General features: G+C 60.7%; 2 protein-coding genes and 1 long non-coding RNA gene across 3 annotated transcripts in view; 2 read left to right on the top strand and 1 right to left on the bottom strand.

Moving 5' to 3' along the window:
* The first annotated feature begins 3,665 nt into the window (after positions 1-3,665).
* On the top strand, positions 3,666-5,684 carry TMEM141 (transmembrane protein 141). The gene is made up of 5 exons (XM_059072911.2): positions 3,666-3,804; positions 4,082-4,148; positions 4,363-4,446; positions 4,713-4,820; positions 5,242-5,684. The coding sequence occupies exons 1-5, from the start codon at positions 3,751-3,753 to the stop codon at positions 5,253-5,255; spliced, it is 327 nt and encodes a 108-aa protein (XP_058928894.1). The 5' UTR covers positions 3,666-3,750; the 3' UTR covers positions 5,256-5,684.
* A 666-nt stretch (positions 5,685-6,350) lies between these two features.
* Positions 6,351-16,130, bottom strand: part of LOC136794688 (uncharacterized) — an 11,393-nt gene continuing 1,613 nt past the window's right edge. Inside the window, exon 2 of the long non-coding RNA XR_010841777.1 lies at positions 6,351-6,531. This is a non-coding gene — a long non-coding RNA (uncharacterized lncRNA). The remainder of the gene's footprint in view (positions 6,532-16,130) is intronic.
* The window catches only part of CCDC183 (coiled-coil domain containing 183), an 8,613-nt gene continuing 462 nt past the window's right edge, over positions 7,980-16,130 (top strand). Inside the window, exons 1-13 of the mRNA XM_059072896.2 lie at positions 7,980-8,049; positions 8,594-8,715; positions 9,180-9,257; positions 9,462-9,629; positions 9,806-9,910; positions 12,215-12,337; positions 13,447-13,572; positions 13,655-13,709; positions 14,169-14,266; positions 14,860-15,020; positions 15,210-15,378; positions 15,464-15,574; positions 15,645-15,741. Of these exons, the coding sequence (XP_058928879.1) occupies positions 7,980-8,049; positions 8,594-8,715; positions 9,180-9,257; positions 9,462-9,629; positions 9,806-9,910; positions 12,215-12,337; positions 13,447-13,572; positions 13,655-13,709; positions 14,169-14,266; positions 14,860-15,020; positions 15,210-15,378; positions 15,464-15,574; positions 15,645-15,741 (1,483 nt within the window). The remainder of the gene's footprint in view (positions 8,050-8,593; positions 8,716-9,179; positions 9,258-9,461; positions 9,630-9,805; positions 9,911-12,214; positions 12,338-13,446; positions 13,573-13,654; positions 13,710-14,168; positions 14,267-14,859; positions 15,021-15,209; positions 15,379-15,463; positions 15,575-15,644; positions 15,742-16,130) is intronic.

The raw sequence follows: 16,130 nt of genomic DNA, 5'->3' as shown, positions 1-16,130 counted from the left end.
GCCCCTGCTCCGTGGGCTGCTTTTCACCCTCTGCGTCCTCCAGGCAGCTTTCCTCAAACCCCAGCCTTCACCTGCCGGTCGTTTTTCTGGCGGCTTTCGAATCATCCAAATTCTCTGCTGTGTTTATTTCTTGTCTGCTCTCCCGCACACACGGTAAACCCCGTGACAGCAGGAGCTGTACCAGCCTGCTGGCAGCCTGTTGGTGTCTGTTTCCCCAGCCTGGAGCGCAGGGCCCGGTGGTGGAAGGGGCCAGTTAATGCTTGTGAATGAATAAAGGACAGGGGCCAAGTCGCTTTGACCCGCAGGTCTGCTAAACTGGGATCTTCACAGCACACCTTTGCTGCCGGGGCAGGGTTTGTGTGGCCACATCTGGCCTGCATGGTCCGTGGGTACAGCTGGCACTGCAGGCCCAGATAGCAGCAGGTCAGCGGGAGCCCCGCCCCCCTCCCCGCAGTGCAGGGGCGCCTCTGCCAGGGCCTCCATCGCTTCCTGCCGGCCTCAGCTCCCTGGAGGAGACTAGGAAGAGTGCACAGGAGGCCTGCGGGGGCTCAGGACGTGGACGGGGGCACTGGCAGGAGAGGTGTGGGCAGTGGTCAGGCCAGAGCTGGCAAGGCCCCGGACCCAAGCACAGCAGGTGCGGTCCCAGCAGTGGCCACAGGGCAGCAGCAAAGGGACCCTGCTTGCCGGGCTGGCAGAAGGGCTTACATGGGGCTTCGTGCCCGCTGGGGCTGGGGAGGGGTCCCCGAGTAGGAAGGTCACCTTATATTGAAGTGGGGTCCGTTGCAGGGTTTCCAAGCTTCAAACCTGCTACCAATGAACGGATCAACAAACAGGGTCTATCCACACATCAGAAAGTTGTCCGGGGGCTTCCCTGGTGGCGCAGTGGTTGAGAGTCCGCCTGCCGTTGCAGGGGTCACGGGTTCGTGCCCTGGTCCGGGAAGATCCCACGTGCCGCGGAGCGACTAGGCCCGTGAGCCATGGCCGCTAGGCCTGCGCGTCCGGAGCCTGTGCTCCGCGACGGGAGAGGCCGCAGCAGTGAGAGGCCCGCATACCGCAAAAAGAAAAAAAAAAAAAAAAAAAAAAGAAAGTTGTCCGTATGAGAAGGAACAGCATGAACCGTGAAGACAGGGTGCTGGGTGAGAGAGAGACCAGGCCCCAAAGGCCATGTGGTGTAGGAACCCCCCTGTATGCAATGTGCAGAGAGGCAAGTGCGTGGAGACAGAAAGGAGATTAGTGGGTACCAGGTCCTGGGGCAGTGGGGAGCAGCCGTTTAAGGGCCATAGGCTCTCCCTTTGGGGTCAGGGAAATGTTCTAGAGTTGATGGTGGTGATGGTTGCACAACTCTATGAATACACTAAAACCCACTGAACCGCACACTTATATGGGTGAACTATACAGTCCCTGAATTAAATCTCAATAAGGTTGCTGGAAATAAAGCCCACTGCCAACTACTCTTCCACTTTTCATTAAGGACAGAAGTCGTGACGCTGCCAGTGCCAAAGACTTAATTTCAGGAAAAAAAAAAGTACACATGAAGCCCTCCACCCCACCCCACCCTGTTCCAGCTCAGATCCCAAGGGCCCGCAAAGCGGACAAACCCAGGGGGTTTGCAGGTTTTCCCTCTCCAGCTGTGGCCCACGGGCTCTGCAGTTTGCGGCATGTGAGCTCTGTAGTTGTGGCACGGGGGCTTAGTTGTCCTGCGGCATGTGGGATCTTAGTTCCCCGACCAGGGCTCGAACCCGCTTCCCCTGCGTTGGCAGGCGGATTCCTTACCACTGCCCACCAGGGAAGTCCCAAGGCAATAGATTTTGAAGCAAAAGAATATTTTACATGTCAGTAGAATTTCCACACTGTCTCTTCAACACAAGAGAAGATGAAATGGCTTTCTGAGTTCATGTATTCTAAGACTTCCAAAGCTGATCTACAGGAGTCTGTAGGTGGCTTGCCTGAGAAACTAAATACGGAGATTATCAAAGCATCAGCCAAGGGTGGGAAATAGCTGCCAGTCGGTCCTAATGACTCTGTACTAAGACAGCATTGCACCCTCTGCTTCGGCTTGAAAGCCAGTTTCCTCAAGTGACTTCAACAGTAAGTTGTTGACCCACTTCGTGGTGATACTTCCAAAGACACCCACTAACAAGTAGCAACTTTGGGTTTAACTGGAGTAGAAGTGAACCAGCCACACCTTGTCACAGAGGCAGTGGTGACTTCAGATCACACTGCACCTGGTGAAATCGCCCTGCCCCCTCCAGCCCACCCTAAGGGCGCCCTGGGCACTTCTCTCCAGAGCCCTGGGAAGGAGCAGGCGCTGGGAACGGATGCACCCTATGTCTCTTCATCACCCCACGTCTCCCCCCATCCCCCCCATCCCCCACTTGCACAGGGAATGTCCGGGCCGGCGCCCACATTGGTGGTGGGGGACGTGCATTTTACTTTAGGAGCACCTGCACAGCTTTAATTTTTATATGGAATAGACACTATTTTCATTAACAAGCAATAATAAATTTTTCTTTAGAGAAAGCATTTTTAACTACAACCTTGACCTCCCCACTCGGTTCCAAATTCACACATCCCACTCTCCTGTCTGCAGACATCTCAGACCCGACAGAGCCCAAACCACCTCCCAGTGTGCCCCCACACCATCAGCTCCCCTCAACCCCCCACTGCTGTGCCCACCTGTGCACGGGGCAAGCACTGGAGGCCAGCCTGGGTCCCCTTCCTTCCTCACTGGCACCTCCAACCCAATGCCAAGGCCTGTTAGTGCAGCCTCCAAACACACCCCAAGAGCACCCTGACAGCACTCTTGCACCCCAGTAGCCCCCTATATCCTGACAGCATGCTGCACCATGACAGCACCCCTGCCTGCTCCACTGCTGAAACACTCTCTAAACCTTAGCAGATGCACTCCTGGAAGGCTGGCCCCCCACCGTGCAGGGACAGCAAGATGTCCACCGAGCTGACATCCCTGGCTGTGCCTGGCTGTGCGCGATCAGAGGAACTGAAGTTCCCACCAGACTTCAAGGCACAGCCCAACCCTTGCCTCTCGCCCTCACATCCAGCCACATGGGCCTCCTGAAGCTTATGCAAATAGGCCACGCTTAGTCCCACACAGCAGCTCAAGGTTGAAGGTCCTCTGCCTGACCCTCCTCCCATGCAGGTCTCTCCTTGAGGGTGGGCGCGCACACACACACGCGTATACACAGGACCTGGCCTCTCTCCATACCCTTACCCATTTTGTTTTCCTGACCTCCTCCCAGGTCTGTCTGCTCTATGAGGGCTAGGAGCTCTGACTCCTCCGTGGGACCCCCAACTACTAGCACAGAACTGGCACCAAGTACGCGCTTATGGTATTTTTGGAATTAACTCGCTATACCATCTTTGGATACACTATCCCGTGGTCGTTTTCAGTAGATGCAATCCAGTAAGCAAAGCCCCACCCCCACAAATAATACTAACTAATCATTATGTCTCTGAGAGCTTGGAAATGAGGCGGACGACCCAGGCCGGGCCCGCGGGGAGGAGCGCTAGCCGGCGCCCCCGTTCGCGCCGCCGCCTCGCCACCCAACGTCACAGAGCCGGGCCTGGGGCGCGCGCGCGGCCGGCTCCGCCCCCTGCCCTCCTCCTGGCCCTGCGCAGGCCCGCCCGCCAGGCCCCGCCCCGCCCCATCCGGCCCCGCCCCTCCGCCCGGTCCGGCGCCGCTCTGCCCGGCTAGAACCCCGCGCCCCGCCGGCTCCCCGCGCTCCGCCAGCCATGGTGAACCTGGGCCTGTCCCGGGTGGACAACGCCGTGTCCAGCAAGCACCCGGTGAGAAGGCTGGCCTGGGACGCGGGCCCCTGACCTCAGAAGCTGACCTGAGCGGGGCGGGGGCCTCGGTGGGAGTGCCCTTATCAGGGAAGAGAAGAGGGACAGAGGTGGGGGACCCTATTGCTGTGGAGATCGAGGCATCCTGGGTGGCCATGGGGGCAGGTGGGGTGTGCCCAGGCCCCCAGGGCCTCACGATGAGTGGTCCCCTCCCCCAGGGCCGGAGTGTGCCCAAAGGAGGGACGGGGAACTGAGCCTTCAACCCCCTCCCCCATCCCAGGGACTTGGGGAGTATGCCGCGTGCCAGTCGAACGCCTTCATGAAGGGTATTTTCACCTTTGTCACAGGTAGGCTGGGTCCAGGTGTCCAGGTGTCTGTCCTGGGGCGTGAAGTAGACCTCACCCTCCTGTCTCACCCTGACTCCCCAGCAGGTGGCGCCAGGTCGCCAGCCCGCAGTGCTTGGAGCCGGGCAGGTGTTGCGAGCACTTAGGCCGAGAGTCCCGGTGGTCCCCTGGCCACCCCGTGGACGGGCTGGCTGATGCGGACCATGGCTCTTGGCAGGCACCGGTGCGACCGTCGGCTTGCAGATGCTCGTTCAGAGGAAGTTTCCGTACCCCTTTCAGTGGAAAGTGCTGGTGGCCGTGGGTGGGTACTCCAGAGCTGGTGCCTGGCGCCCCTGAAATGCACCCCGTTGCCGCTGGCTCTTCAGCAGAAGTGGGTCCCACTAGGGCTGGGGGGCTGTGGTTCCGGGCATCCCTGCCTCCGGGGATGGGGCTCCAGTTCTCAGTGGGAGCCCTGCTGGACCCCACCGCTCCCATCTGCCCGGAAGAAACCTGCACCCTGCTCCCTTCCCCTGACAAGTTCAGAGGCCCCGCCCCCCTGCCCACTGGCCCCTGCCCCCCTCTCGCCAGTCGCAGGCTCAGTGGCCAGCTACTGGGTGACCCGAGTGGAGTCGCAGAAATGCAGCAACCTCTGGCTCTTCCTGGAGACAGGGCAGCTCCCCAAAGACATGGACACAGGTGAGGGTCCTGGGGGCAGCAGGACGCGCGGAACCGAGGCTCCATTCCCGGAACCGAGGCTCCATTCCCGGGGCGTAGGCAGGACAGGCCTGTCCCCTTGACATGCACATGTGGGTGGGGGCGGGAGGGAGGGGGCCTGTGGCAGACAGAAATTCCAGGCCCCTTATGCAGGAGGAAAACCCAGGAGGGGCTGGGTGGCCCTGGGAGGGGCGAGTGCAGAGTGAGGAGGGTGGGCACCCCAAGAAGAGCGGCCGGATTGAGAGGCCCTGCATTGGACATCAAGCTGATTGATCTCAAGCCTGGCCTCCACTGCCTGCATCCCTCCTGTTACAGGCCTCAGTTTTTGCCCCGGTAAAATGGGTGCAGGGACGGGGAGCAGCTTTGGGGTGTGGTCCTAGCTGTCTCCCTTTGCCTCTTACAGACCGGCACAGCTAGGAGAGCTCCAGCCAGGGCACAGCGGACCTGGGGCCGGAGAGTTCTAGAACACAGCCCTCAGCACCTCTGCACCCCAGGCTGGCCTCCCCACACCCATGTCCCCTGCACACATGCATGGCCAGCTCTGTCAGACCTGTGCAAACTGCTCCTGCCCAGCCTGGATACCCAGAAGGTCAGACCAGGAGGTGCCGCCCCTGGGGTGGCTGGCCTCCTGCAGGGCAGCAAGAAACATGGTGGACACAGAGCTGGAGAAGACCAGGCCTGTCTCATGCATATTGGGGGCGGCAGCTCTGGGGTGGGGGGTTGGGCCTTCTGCACTTCCTGCTGCTGATACGCCCTTTCTGCCCCCTGCATCCCCCACCCGCCACCCCAGTCAGACCTGACAGCTGCTGCCCGGGGTTGTGGGACTAATAAACGCCTTTTCCTCTCTCCCGTTTCCCGCCTGAGTTCTAAAGCAGTTGGGAAACAAGTCAGAGCAGTAAGAAGATGAGAGAAATGTCACCTCGGTACCATACAGCTGATTGGAGGAGGTGCCAGGGCAGTTCCTAACACTGAACCCCAGAATTAGACACTCTGGACAGCCCCATGGGCCCTCCATGCAGGGGTGTGCTTCTGTACCACCTGGCACAGAGAAGCAGAGCGGATGGTGTGCAGCCAGGCAGCACCTGGCTTCCAGGAGACAAGGGACAGGAAGTGGCCGTGCCCACCTGCCTATCATTCCAAACCCACCTATCAGATTAAGTCACTTCTCCCCAGGGGAGGAGGAAGTGAGGGGTTCAGGGGGCCAGAGTCAGCTTACTGGAGCTCTGTCCACATGGAGGAGTGTTCCTGGGTGGGCAAGACTGCCCACCTCACCCACCCCCAACAGAGGGAGAGGCAGAGATTATATAAAACCTGGGCCAATCCATCGTCCTTTATAGCAGGCTTCCCGGCAACACTGAAGGCACACAGGGCCCACGCTGCTCCCGCCCCAGCTCCTCCCCTGCACCTGCTGACCTAGCCAGTCATGCAAAAGAACATCTACTGCACACTCACTATGCACCAGGGAATCTGTTCGTGGGAAGGCAAAATGACAGGAAGCCCAAGATAACCATGGCGTAAGCAAGCTAGAGTTTTCATTTTCTTTCATGGAAAAGCTCAAGTGGGTGGTCTGGGGCTGTATGGAGTCAGGGACCCAGGCTTCTTTTAGCGTGTTCTGTGCTGTAATGGTCCTCACTCCAAATCCACCTCATGGTCCCAGGCAGCTGTGCTGGCTCCGGCCATCAGGTCTTCATCCCTGTCAACAGGAAAGAGAAAGGGGAGGAGGAGGGCAGTTCACTCACTTCTCTGAACACTCCATTGGCTAGAACTAAGTCATGGGGGACACCTAGTGCAAAGGCACCTAGGAGGGCAGCTTGCTCTGGGCAGCCACGTGCCCACTAAAATTCAGAGGTTCTCCATCTGAGGAAAGGAGAACCAGTGTTGGGGGACAGGCTCTGCCTCACACCCTGGGAGAACGCGGGCATCAAGGGAATAGGCCCTGCCCACGGCAGACCCTCCCAACCCCCTGAGGGAAAGACCTGGGCTCAGAGGGAGGGCAGAGGGTGAACTTGGAGTTTCAGAGGGGACTGGACTCACTTTTTAAAAACTGAGAGTGACCAGAAAAGTAAAGGATCTGTGTGAGAGGTCACAGAGAAAGATGGGTGCTGTGACAGCACATGGGTGAAGACTATTGTTACGGCTGAACGGTGTCTCGCAAACTCACAGTTTACAGCCCTAGCCCCCAGGAGCTCAGAATATGACTGCATTTGGAGACAGGACCTTTGAAGGGGTGATTAAGTTAAAATGGGGATGGGACCTCATCCAGTCTGACTGCTTATAAGAGAAGGCGATTAGGACACAGATGAGTACAGGGGAAAGACCCCACGAGGACACAGCCGTCTACAAGCCTGGGAGAGACGCCTCAGGAGAAACCAGCCCTGCCGACACCTTGATCTCAGACTTCAAGCCTCCAGGATGCGAGACAATAAATTTCTGTTGTTTAAGCTGACCGGTCTGTGGTGCTTTGTTAGCAAACTCATGCAGGTTGGAAGAAGTAACCCATCTGAGGTGCACCCCTGGAATCCCAGGCTTGGGCCACATGGCTGTAAGGGAAGCTTGTGCTGGGGGTGCAGAGGGAGGGGACTGACTCCTCCTGGAGTAAGTGACAGCTGAAGCTGGACCCAGAACTTCCCCAGGGAAGTGGGGGTGGATCAGGGAAGGTCAGGGAGAGATGGGGTAGTCAGGGCCGAGGCTGCGGGGGGTCTCACAAGCCGGGTCACCAGGGTTGGAGTTGGAACTTGGAGTGGGGTAACTTGGAATGGAAACCCTGTGGGGAGTGAGAGGTCAGAAGTTTTAGGAGGCTCAGTGGAGGACACTGGGGGTGTGGGGAGATGGGGAGGGTGCAGTGCCACCGCCAGCCACCTCCCTGTGGAAGAAAGCTGCCTTGACCAAGGCATCACACCTGAGCGGAGAGCAGCCACGAGACTCGTGTCCAGGAGAGCAACCCCGAGGCTGGCTGGGGGCCGGGGGTGGGGCCGTCGGGGTGGGCCAGGAATTCCCGGGTTCCCTGGGCATTGAGAACCTCAGCCCCCGTCACAATGGGCCGAGATTCCAGGGACAATCTGAACTGTGGTTCTGTGGGGCAGGCTCAGTACAGAGAGGGTGGGAGGTGCGGACGGGCCCTGGAGGACCCCGTGGGCCACCATGAAGATTCGTAGTGAGGCAGAGATGGAGGAGCAGATCCAGGAGCTGAAGACCATCACCCGGCTCCAGGGTGCGGCTGCCGCTGGGGTGACCCAGGGGCTCCGGGGCTCCTGGGTGCAGGACTTACGATCTTAACCCAGGGACAGTCCAGGGCATATGGACTGGGGGCCACTCTACTGCTCACCCCCAAACAGAGCTGGGGGGAAGGGATCGCAGGGGTCTGCCATGCAGGGGGCAGGGGGAGGAGAAGCGGGGGGCTTCAAGGAGATTTGTGAGCACAGTGGCCTCAAAGACAGCGGGGACAGGAGGGGATCCACCCACTTCTGTGGCTAGAGGGTCTGGAAGAAATCAGAGGCCTGCCCGGCCCTGGTTTTGCACCGCGCCCTCCCCACCTCCCAGCACTGCTGTGCGCTGAGAGCCGTCCAGGTGAGCACTGCTGAGCAGCAAAGCTCGCCCCCATGGAGGCTAGGAGGAAGGAGCGCGGCCTTGGAGACCGCGATCTCACACCCCCACCTCCGTCCTCCCCGGCATGGAGCCTACCCCACCCGGGAATCCCGGCCAAGCCCTTGGCCCTTGGCCTACATCCTGGCTGCCCTGTCCCTCCCTCCACACAGAGCAATGTCGGGCGCTGCAGATCCCGGCGGTGAAGGAGACCACGGTCAAAAACAAGGCCACGCTGGCTGTCCTGCGCGGCAACGTTCGCAGAGGGTCCCACGAGTGGGCTTTGGCCAAGAAGGTGGACAGCGGTACCCTCCCTGCCACCTGCTGGCTGGGGGTGGGGGGCAGGGCACGTGCTGAAACAGCCCCTCCCCCAACACTGGTGGACAGCCGGGCACCTCCTCTCCTTTCCCCACTCTAACCCCAACCATTCTGAAGCGGGGTGGGCGGGGCAGTTTCCCCACCACCCACCTCAGAGGGCAGAGCCAGGGGCCCGACAGAGGTCCCTTTCCTGGGCTACCCCCTGCAGCAGCCATATGGGGGAGCCAGGGACCCGCCTCTCTGGACCCCCATCATATCGGAGCAGGGATGGCCCGGATGGAGTCCTTCAGCGCTCTGCCCCTTGTGGCCCCAGGAGCTGGGGTCTTGCTGCTGGGCTAGCACAGGGCAGAGGAGACCCGGGGAGAATCCCTGGAGGGGCCGGCGGCGTGGCGGGGCGGACGCGAGGGGCCGAGCCCCCAGCTCAGCCGCCGCGCCCCACAGTACGACCAGCGGACCATCTCCAAGGCCTGCGGGAAGGACGTGCCCATGAGGCTGGCGCACAGCCGCTGCACCATGGAGGTAAGGCAGCAGGGAGGACCCCTCAGCCCCGCCCAGCCAGTGCACCGCAACTAAACTACGATGTGGAGCCGGTGGGGAGCAGAGCGAGTTCCCAGCCCCAGCGTCCCTGCGGCGTTGCCACGGGTCCCTCCACGCCCGCCCAGCTGCAGGCGCGTTCCGTGGCCCCCGAGCACCCACGCGCGGGCCGTGCCCTCCCCGACCCAGGTGGCGCGGGAGAAGCTGCGCAAGTACGTCTTCGACCGCGTGAATATGCACAACGTGCTGATCCACCTGGTGCGGCGGCGCGAGCAGAAGCTGGAGAGCATGCAGCTGGAGCTGGCCAGCCTTAAGAAGCAGCCCGAAGCCACCAAGGAGGAGCTGCGCATGCTGCAGGTGGCGGCGGGGAGCGGGGCGGGGCCACAGAAGGAGAGGGGCGGGGCTCTGTGGAAGGGCGGGGCTAGATGAACGAGGACCCCTTGGAAGAAAGCCCCGCCCCGCCCCCGCCGGCCTCTGCACTGCCAGGTGGCCTGTCACCACGCACTCTCAATGTGCCCTTCCTCCACGCCCAGGTCATCCGTCAGCTGGAGAACAACATAGAAAAGACGATGGTCAAGATCACCACAAGCCAGAATATCCACCTGCTGTACGTGGACCTGCTGGACCACCTGAAAAAAGTGAGCCCCCTCACCCCACACCCTGACACCGAGACCGCATCCCGGTCCCTGGGAGCCCAGCTGGCCAGGAAGGGCGGGAATCTCAGGCTCCAGCCTGTTTGCCGGGCTGGAACCTCGGTGGGGGCGGGCCCTCCGGGTTAGGCCGCCCCGCAGGCGCGCAGCTCCCCTCCAGGCCGGGTGACCCCGAGAAAGGCTGAGTCTTGCTTTGGGCGCCAAGCAGAGCAGCGGCACCTTGTAGGTGGGAAACGTTGTTTCAAGAATTTATTTGCTACTCCAAAAAGGCATATCATGTGCTGCCTCAGAATTGTTTGTTTTTTGGTTTGGGGTTTTTTTTATAAATTTAGTGATTTATTGACTTATTTATTTTTGGCTGCTTGGGTCTTCGTCCTGCGTGCGGGCTTTCTCTAGTTGTGGCGAGCGGGGGCTACTCTTCGTTGCGGTGCGCGGTCTTCTCATTGCAGTGGCTTCTCTTGTTGCAGAGCACAGGCTCTAGGTGCGCGGGCCTCAGTAGTTGTGGCTTGTGAGCTTCAGTAGTCGTGGCACGTGGGCTCAGTAGTTGTGGCTCGCAGGCTCCAGAGTGCAGGCTCAGTAGCTGTGGTGCATGGGCTGAGTTGCTTCGCGGCATGTGGGATCTTCCTAGACCAGGGCTCAAACCCGTGTCCCCTGCATGGGCAGGTGGATTCTTAACCACTGTACCACCAGCGAGGTCCTGTTTGGGTTCTTATTTGATGGTTTAGTGTTGTTTTTACTTTGCCCCATCGTTTCTCATCCCCTGGCTTCTGAGGCCAAGGAGATGGGTCCTGCACCCTCAGAAGTGCCTAACATCATCCAGGGCAAGCTGCCTCTGAGCAGGTCAGTAACCTCCGCTTGCTGCCCACCTCTTCTAAGCCAGCCACCCTGCTCCCTGCAGAGAAGGCCAGGGGGAAGCCCCCAGGGGCCGTGAGCCCTGCTGTGAGGCACCCCCCCTTCACTGGAGGCCCCCCCTTGGCCCCCACACAGAAGAGCACAGGCACCTGCCACAGGCCAGGTGGGGAGGACGAGGACAGTTGGAGAGGAGGGCTGGAGGGTGGGTGCCAGGGTGCAAAGAGGAGCAGCTTGGCAGGTGGGGCCGGGAGAGAGGGAAGACCCCACCTTCATCCTGGGGCTAGGGGAGGGGAAGACCTGGAGGGCAGCGTGGCTGGGTGACAGAAATGCGTCTGGAGGAGGGTGTGGGATGGGTGGGCATTGCAGCTCTTCGCAGCTGGGGTCACGCCCCCCAAATCCTGCCCACGGTGCCCCGAGCCCGGCAGCACACAGCCTTGTCCTCCAGCCTGTCCCTCTTGCCTCAGGCCCCAGGTCCTGGAGACTCACCTTGTGGCCCTGCCCACGGCTCCTTCCTGAGCCACTCCTCCTCCCCACACCCCTTCCTGCTCTGACTGCACTCTGGGGTCCAGCCCCTCCTTCACCTGTATGCATTATGTCCTCCCTGGGGTACTTGCTTATCTTTTCAGAACATATGCAGTAAAAAAAAAAAATAACTCCTGTGCTCATCTGCATTTTTTTGTTTTGGCCGCATAGCACAGCATGCGGGTTCTTAGTTCCCTGACCAGGGATCGAACCCGTGCCCCCTGCAGTGGAAGCGCTGAGTCTTAACCACTGGAACACCACGGAAGTCCCCCTTGCATTTAAAAAAAAAAAAAAGTGAAGATTCTACATTGTAGTTATCAACAACAAAATACTAAGAGCCAAGATACATTGGACATTTATGAACCTGACCCTGTGCTAAATATACATCATTATACCTTCTCAATCCATCCTGACAGCGACCTCCTGAAAGAGCCATTATTACCTTACCTTTACACATGGCAAAACCCAGGTTAAGTGGCTTTCCTTAGGTCCCACGCCAGCTGGTCAGGTTACAGCCTTGGCCTTGAGTCCTGAGTCTCTGACCCCACACCAGTGTTTTGAGACAGCAGCCAGCCTCCCAGGGTTTCACAGTCACCTCTCACGTGGTGGGACATCCCATCACAACTTCTTTGGAAGTGTCTCTGGACGCTGGCCCTGGGCAGTGAGAGAATCCACCAGGAAGATGCCGTTTTCCCTCCCAAAACACGTCCTTTCACCTGCTTTGGTCCCGGCTAGGGCCACAGGCCAGGGTATACTTGTCCTCTGGGCTTGCACAGTCCGGGGTGAGGGGTGGGGAGTAGGCGTGGTCCACTATGGGGGCCAGAAGAGAACGAGGGAGGGGCCAGGGGAGCCTGTGGTTGGCCCGCAGCCCCTGGACTGTCAGGCTCTGTGCCCACCTACCCTCGCCCTCTGCTGCAGAAGCTGGCAGGGTACCCCACAAAGCTGGACAAGCTGCAGAATCGCGAGGTTGACTACTGCTCGGAACTGTCGGACATGACAGTCATGTGCCAAGATGCCGTGACGATTACGGATGAGGTCAAGGTGAGAGCAGGTCCCAGGCTGGGGGCCCCACAGGGCTACCTCTTGAACCTGTCTGGCCCAGGGTCCGTCGGGACACCCCCATGCCCACACCCCCTGTCATCACTGGAGGAGTCCAGTGGATGGCCTGCTCGCCTTACCACCTGTGAGCCTGGGCAGAGGGGGCCCCACCAGGCGCAGAAGCCACGAGGTAGACAGAGGAGGCAGAGAATTGACCGGGATGGGGCAGGCGCCGCCCCTTCACCCGCTCTGTGCCGAGGCCCCTGCCAGGCCAGCCTGCCCCCTCCTCCTGAAGTGGGGCCACCCTGGGGTTCGGACCTTCTCAGGAAGGCGGTGCATGGCGGATTCTGGGGGTCGGAGGGTGGGCAACACCGTCTTGCGGTGTAACAGGGCCAAAAGGAGGCGTGGGGGCTGGGGCCTGTGTGGGCAGCAGGTGGCGGCGGCTGCCACCTGCCTCCTAACCTGGAGCCTTGGGAGGAGATGGGGGGAGACGGTATCAGATTCGTGTCTCCAAACGGGTGTGCTCTGGATGCAGAGACTGGAGGGGACCAGGGCCAAGACACTGGTCACTTGGGCCAGACCAGTGGTGGAGATGGGTGGCCGAACTCGGACGGAGCCGGGAAGCCTTTACGAGGTCACCCCGATGAGGGGTGGGGCGAGTGAGACATGCAGGCAAGGGCAGAGGCTGGCATCCAGGATGCGTGAGCAGGCACAGACAGACAGTGGATTTAGCCACCAAAGCAGGATGTGCTGGGAGACAGGAGGTCTGGGGGGAGATGATGAGTTTGTGTTTAGGCATGGGGAATCCACTCTAGTGCGCTCTAAGGGGAGCTGGCAGAGGCGGAGGAGGACAGGGGCTGCAGAGAGAAATCTGTGAGGCACGTCCCAGGCGGTCCCTGAGCCGATGGCTGCAGCCGGAGGGGTGTAACGCAAGGGAAGGCTCAGAGGCCAGGCAGGAGGGGGGCGTCCCAGAGGAGGGCAGAGCGCAAAGGGGGAGGGTGATGGTCGCAGGCGGAGCGTGTCCCAAATCAGGAAGACGGGGACTGATGCTGGATCAGCACCCCGGGTGGCCTCGGTGGGACAGACCCCCGCCCCCCTTCCTGTGTCCCCAGATGAACATGAGGCAAGGGGAGGCCACCTTCATCGAGGAACGCCAGGCACAGGAGAACCGGCTGAACCAGCAGAAGCAGCTCATTGACAAGATCCACACCAAGGAGACCAGCGAGAAATACCGCTGGGTGAGTCCGGGCCACACCGGGCACAGCAGCCCCTGCCCCACAGAGGACACCCCTCACCTCCTCCTCCCCCCCGCCTCCGCAGGGCCAGAGGGACTTGCACTTCCCCTCCAACTGGATGGGTCCCGAAACTCTGAAAGGTAAGTGCTCAGCTCCTGCCACCCCAGCCAGGCTCCTGAGAGGTGGGGGTAAACTGTGGGGGCTGGGGTGAGGGAGACCGATGAGCCCCGGCCCCTCCCTGGCTAGACCTGCACCGGTGCACACCAACGGTCACAGCGCATGCTTCGAGGTGCTGCTGCCGGCTCTGGGCTCTTGGCCAGGGGTGGCTGAGCCCCCGGCTTCTCAGCTGTAAAATGCACTCGGCGATGCCCCGGCACCCCTGAGCCACCTCTGAGAAGCCCCGCTAAGCCCCACTGTGCCAGGCCGCTTTGGCCCTCCTCTGGATGGAGCTGCCTTGGGGCACCCCTCGAGGGCTGGCCGAGGGGGGAGCCAGTTAAAGTGAAGGCGACTCTGACGGGTACCCAGCTCTTGGGTGGCCCCGCGCAGAGCCCCCACAGCATTCCTGTATGCCGGCTGACCTTCCCCTCTGCTGTGCCCAGTGAGAAGGGAGACCTCCAAGGCTGACATCGAATACCAGATGGACGTGATGGCTTTGGTGGAGAAAGTCAAGACTGCTGTGCAGTGCTGTCACCCCTGGGTACTGCTCCCTGGCACTCCTGGGGTGGGAGCAGAAGGACGGGTGGGGCCCCTGCCCCGGGCCAAGGCCCGGCTGAGCTGGGCCAGGCTCTGCAGACGCCTTCTGCGTGAATGGGAACACACAGCAGCGGCCCCACAGCTCAGAGTAGCGGGCACTCCGGGCACGCAATTGGCAAATCCGAGCCGTGTCCCAGGGGCTGCACAGAGCCTGCTGGAATTTGAGGATCAAAGCCCGAGGAGGTGGCCTTCACCTCTTAACTCCTTCCCCTTCCCAAGCCAACAGCATCCTGACGCACAGCTGCCTCTCCGCCCCACCCCCTTTATTTTAATCCGCCCTGGATTTATTATTAGTAAGCCTCGAGCTCCTGTCCATGGTCCTGACATAAGCTTGTCCACGCAGTCTCTTGGCGGTGGCCTCTCTGGCTCTTCCTTGGGGTCGTCTGGCCCCTCTGCCTGTGTCACGTGGGTGACACACGCAGAGGGCCTCACAGGTCCTCAACACCCAGCTACGGTCAATGTTACTGACCACTGGGAGCCAGACGAACAAGCTCCCTCCTGGCTCACACCTGCTCCTCGCCCCACTGGCCCCGCCAGGACATCGCCGGCCGGTTCCTAGCTCAGAGGAACACGGAGGAGAACCTGAAGCTGCAGATGGCGAGCTGTGAGGGGAGGCGGGCGCAGCTGGAGGCCGTGACAAAGGAGCTGGAGATGGAGGAGGTGATGCTCAAGTTCCACCAGACACCCAGCTCCATCAGGTACCCGGGAGCCCCTGACTTTCTCCTCACTAACCCGTGGCTGGCACCAGGCTCGGAGCTGAGCGCACCCGCTGCCGAGGGGCCCCAAGTGCCCGCATCTGAGCTCCTGAGCCCGAATCAGCACGGCGCCCGCTCGGGACTCCGCTACCTTGCCCTCGGTCCGCTATCCACCTCCCTCATCCTCAACAGCTTGAAGTCTGTTGAGAAGAAAATGAAGGACATGCTGAAGGAGGAGGAAGACCGCCTGCAGCTGGCCCACGCCAACATGGCCAAGAGCCAGAAGCTGCTGCTGACCATGCAAACTGGCATCGAGAACCTCCACATCCGCCTGATCGGTGTCCCCCTGCCCACGGCCCAGGTACCAGGGAAGCGTGGAGGAGCCCCCAGCACAGAGCGTCCCCTGGAGGGGCCAGAGGGAGACGATTTGTTCCTTCTGGCCGCAGAAAGCAGCACTGCCCTCCGACAGCCTGGACGTGTACAGCAAGCTGGCATACTGCGAGGAGAAGCTGCTGTACCTGGCTGACCGAGTGCAGATGGTGCCCAGGACAGAGGAGGTAGCCCTGGCCCGGGGGGTGCCCACACGCCCCGTGTGCCCTCGGAGCTGACAGTCCCCATGCCCTGCAGGTCCACACGAAGGTGAAGGATGCCCTGGAGTCCTCGGTCCTGAAGGAGAAGCGGAACACCAGGATCAGCTTTGAGGAGATAGAGGGGGATGTCATAGGTACAGGCCACCCAGCAGCTGGTGGTGGGCCTGAGCTGTGCAGAGGCAGAGGTTGGGGATGGCGCTTGCTGCATCTGACCAGGGCGGCCTGGAGGGACAGTGGGGGCTAAAGGGATGGAAAGGGTGTGTCAGTTGCACCCACAGGATTTTTAATTTATGGAGGTGACTTGGCGAAGTTAATGCCATTGAAAGAACTTACCACCTTTTGTGACACAGGGAGGCACCAGTGCCAGTAGGCAGGCAGGGGGGAAGGCCTTGGCCAGGGCCCTTATTGAGGTTTCTGTGGGAAGGGCAAGGCAGGGCACACAGCGTAAGATCTGCCCGTTCGAATAATTCCAGCAGGGTTGGGGCACAGGGGCTGTCCCCAGTTGCCTGGCGCCTGGCCCTGG

This window comes from Kogia breviceps, chromosome 8 (genome assembly GCF_026419965.1).
Source record: "Kogia breviceps isolate mKogBre1 chromosome 8, mKogBre1 haplotype 1, whole genome shotgun sequence".
Lineage (NCBI taxonomy): Eukaryota > Metazoa > Chordata > Mammalia > Artiodactyla > Physeteridae > Kogia > Kogia breviceps.
Note: the sequence above shows the minus strand (reverse complement) of the source record. Positions and strands in the feature narration are given on the sequence as shown.

Coding starts and splice junctions, on each gene's coding strand:
- TMEM141 (XM_059072911.2), top strand. CDS start 3,751: ATGGTGAACCTGGGCCTGTCCCGGGTGGACAACGCCGTGTCCAGCAAG. Junction 3,805..4,081: donor CCGTGTCCAGCAAGCACCCG/GTGAGAAGGCTG, acceptor CCCCCATCCCAG/GGACTTGGGGAGTATGCCGC. Junction 4,149..4,362: donor TATTTTCACCTTTGTCACAG/GTAGGCTGGGTC, acceptor GGCTCTTGGCAG/GCACCGGTGCGACCGTCGGC.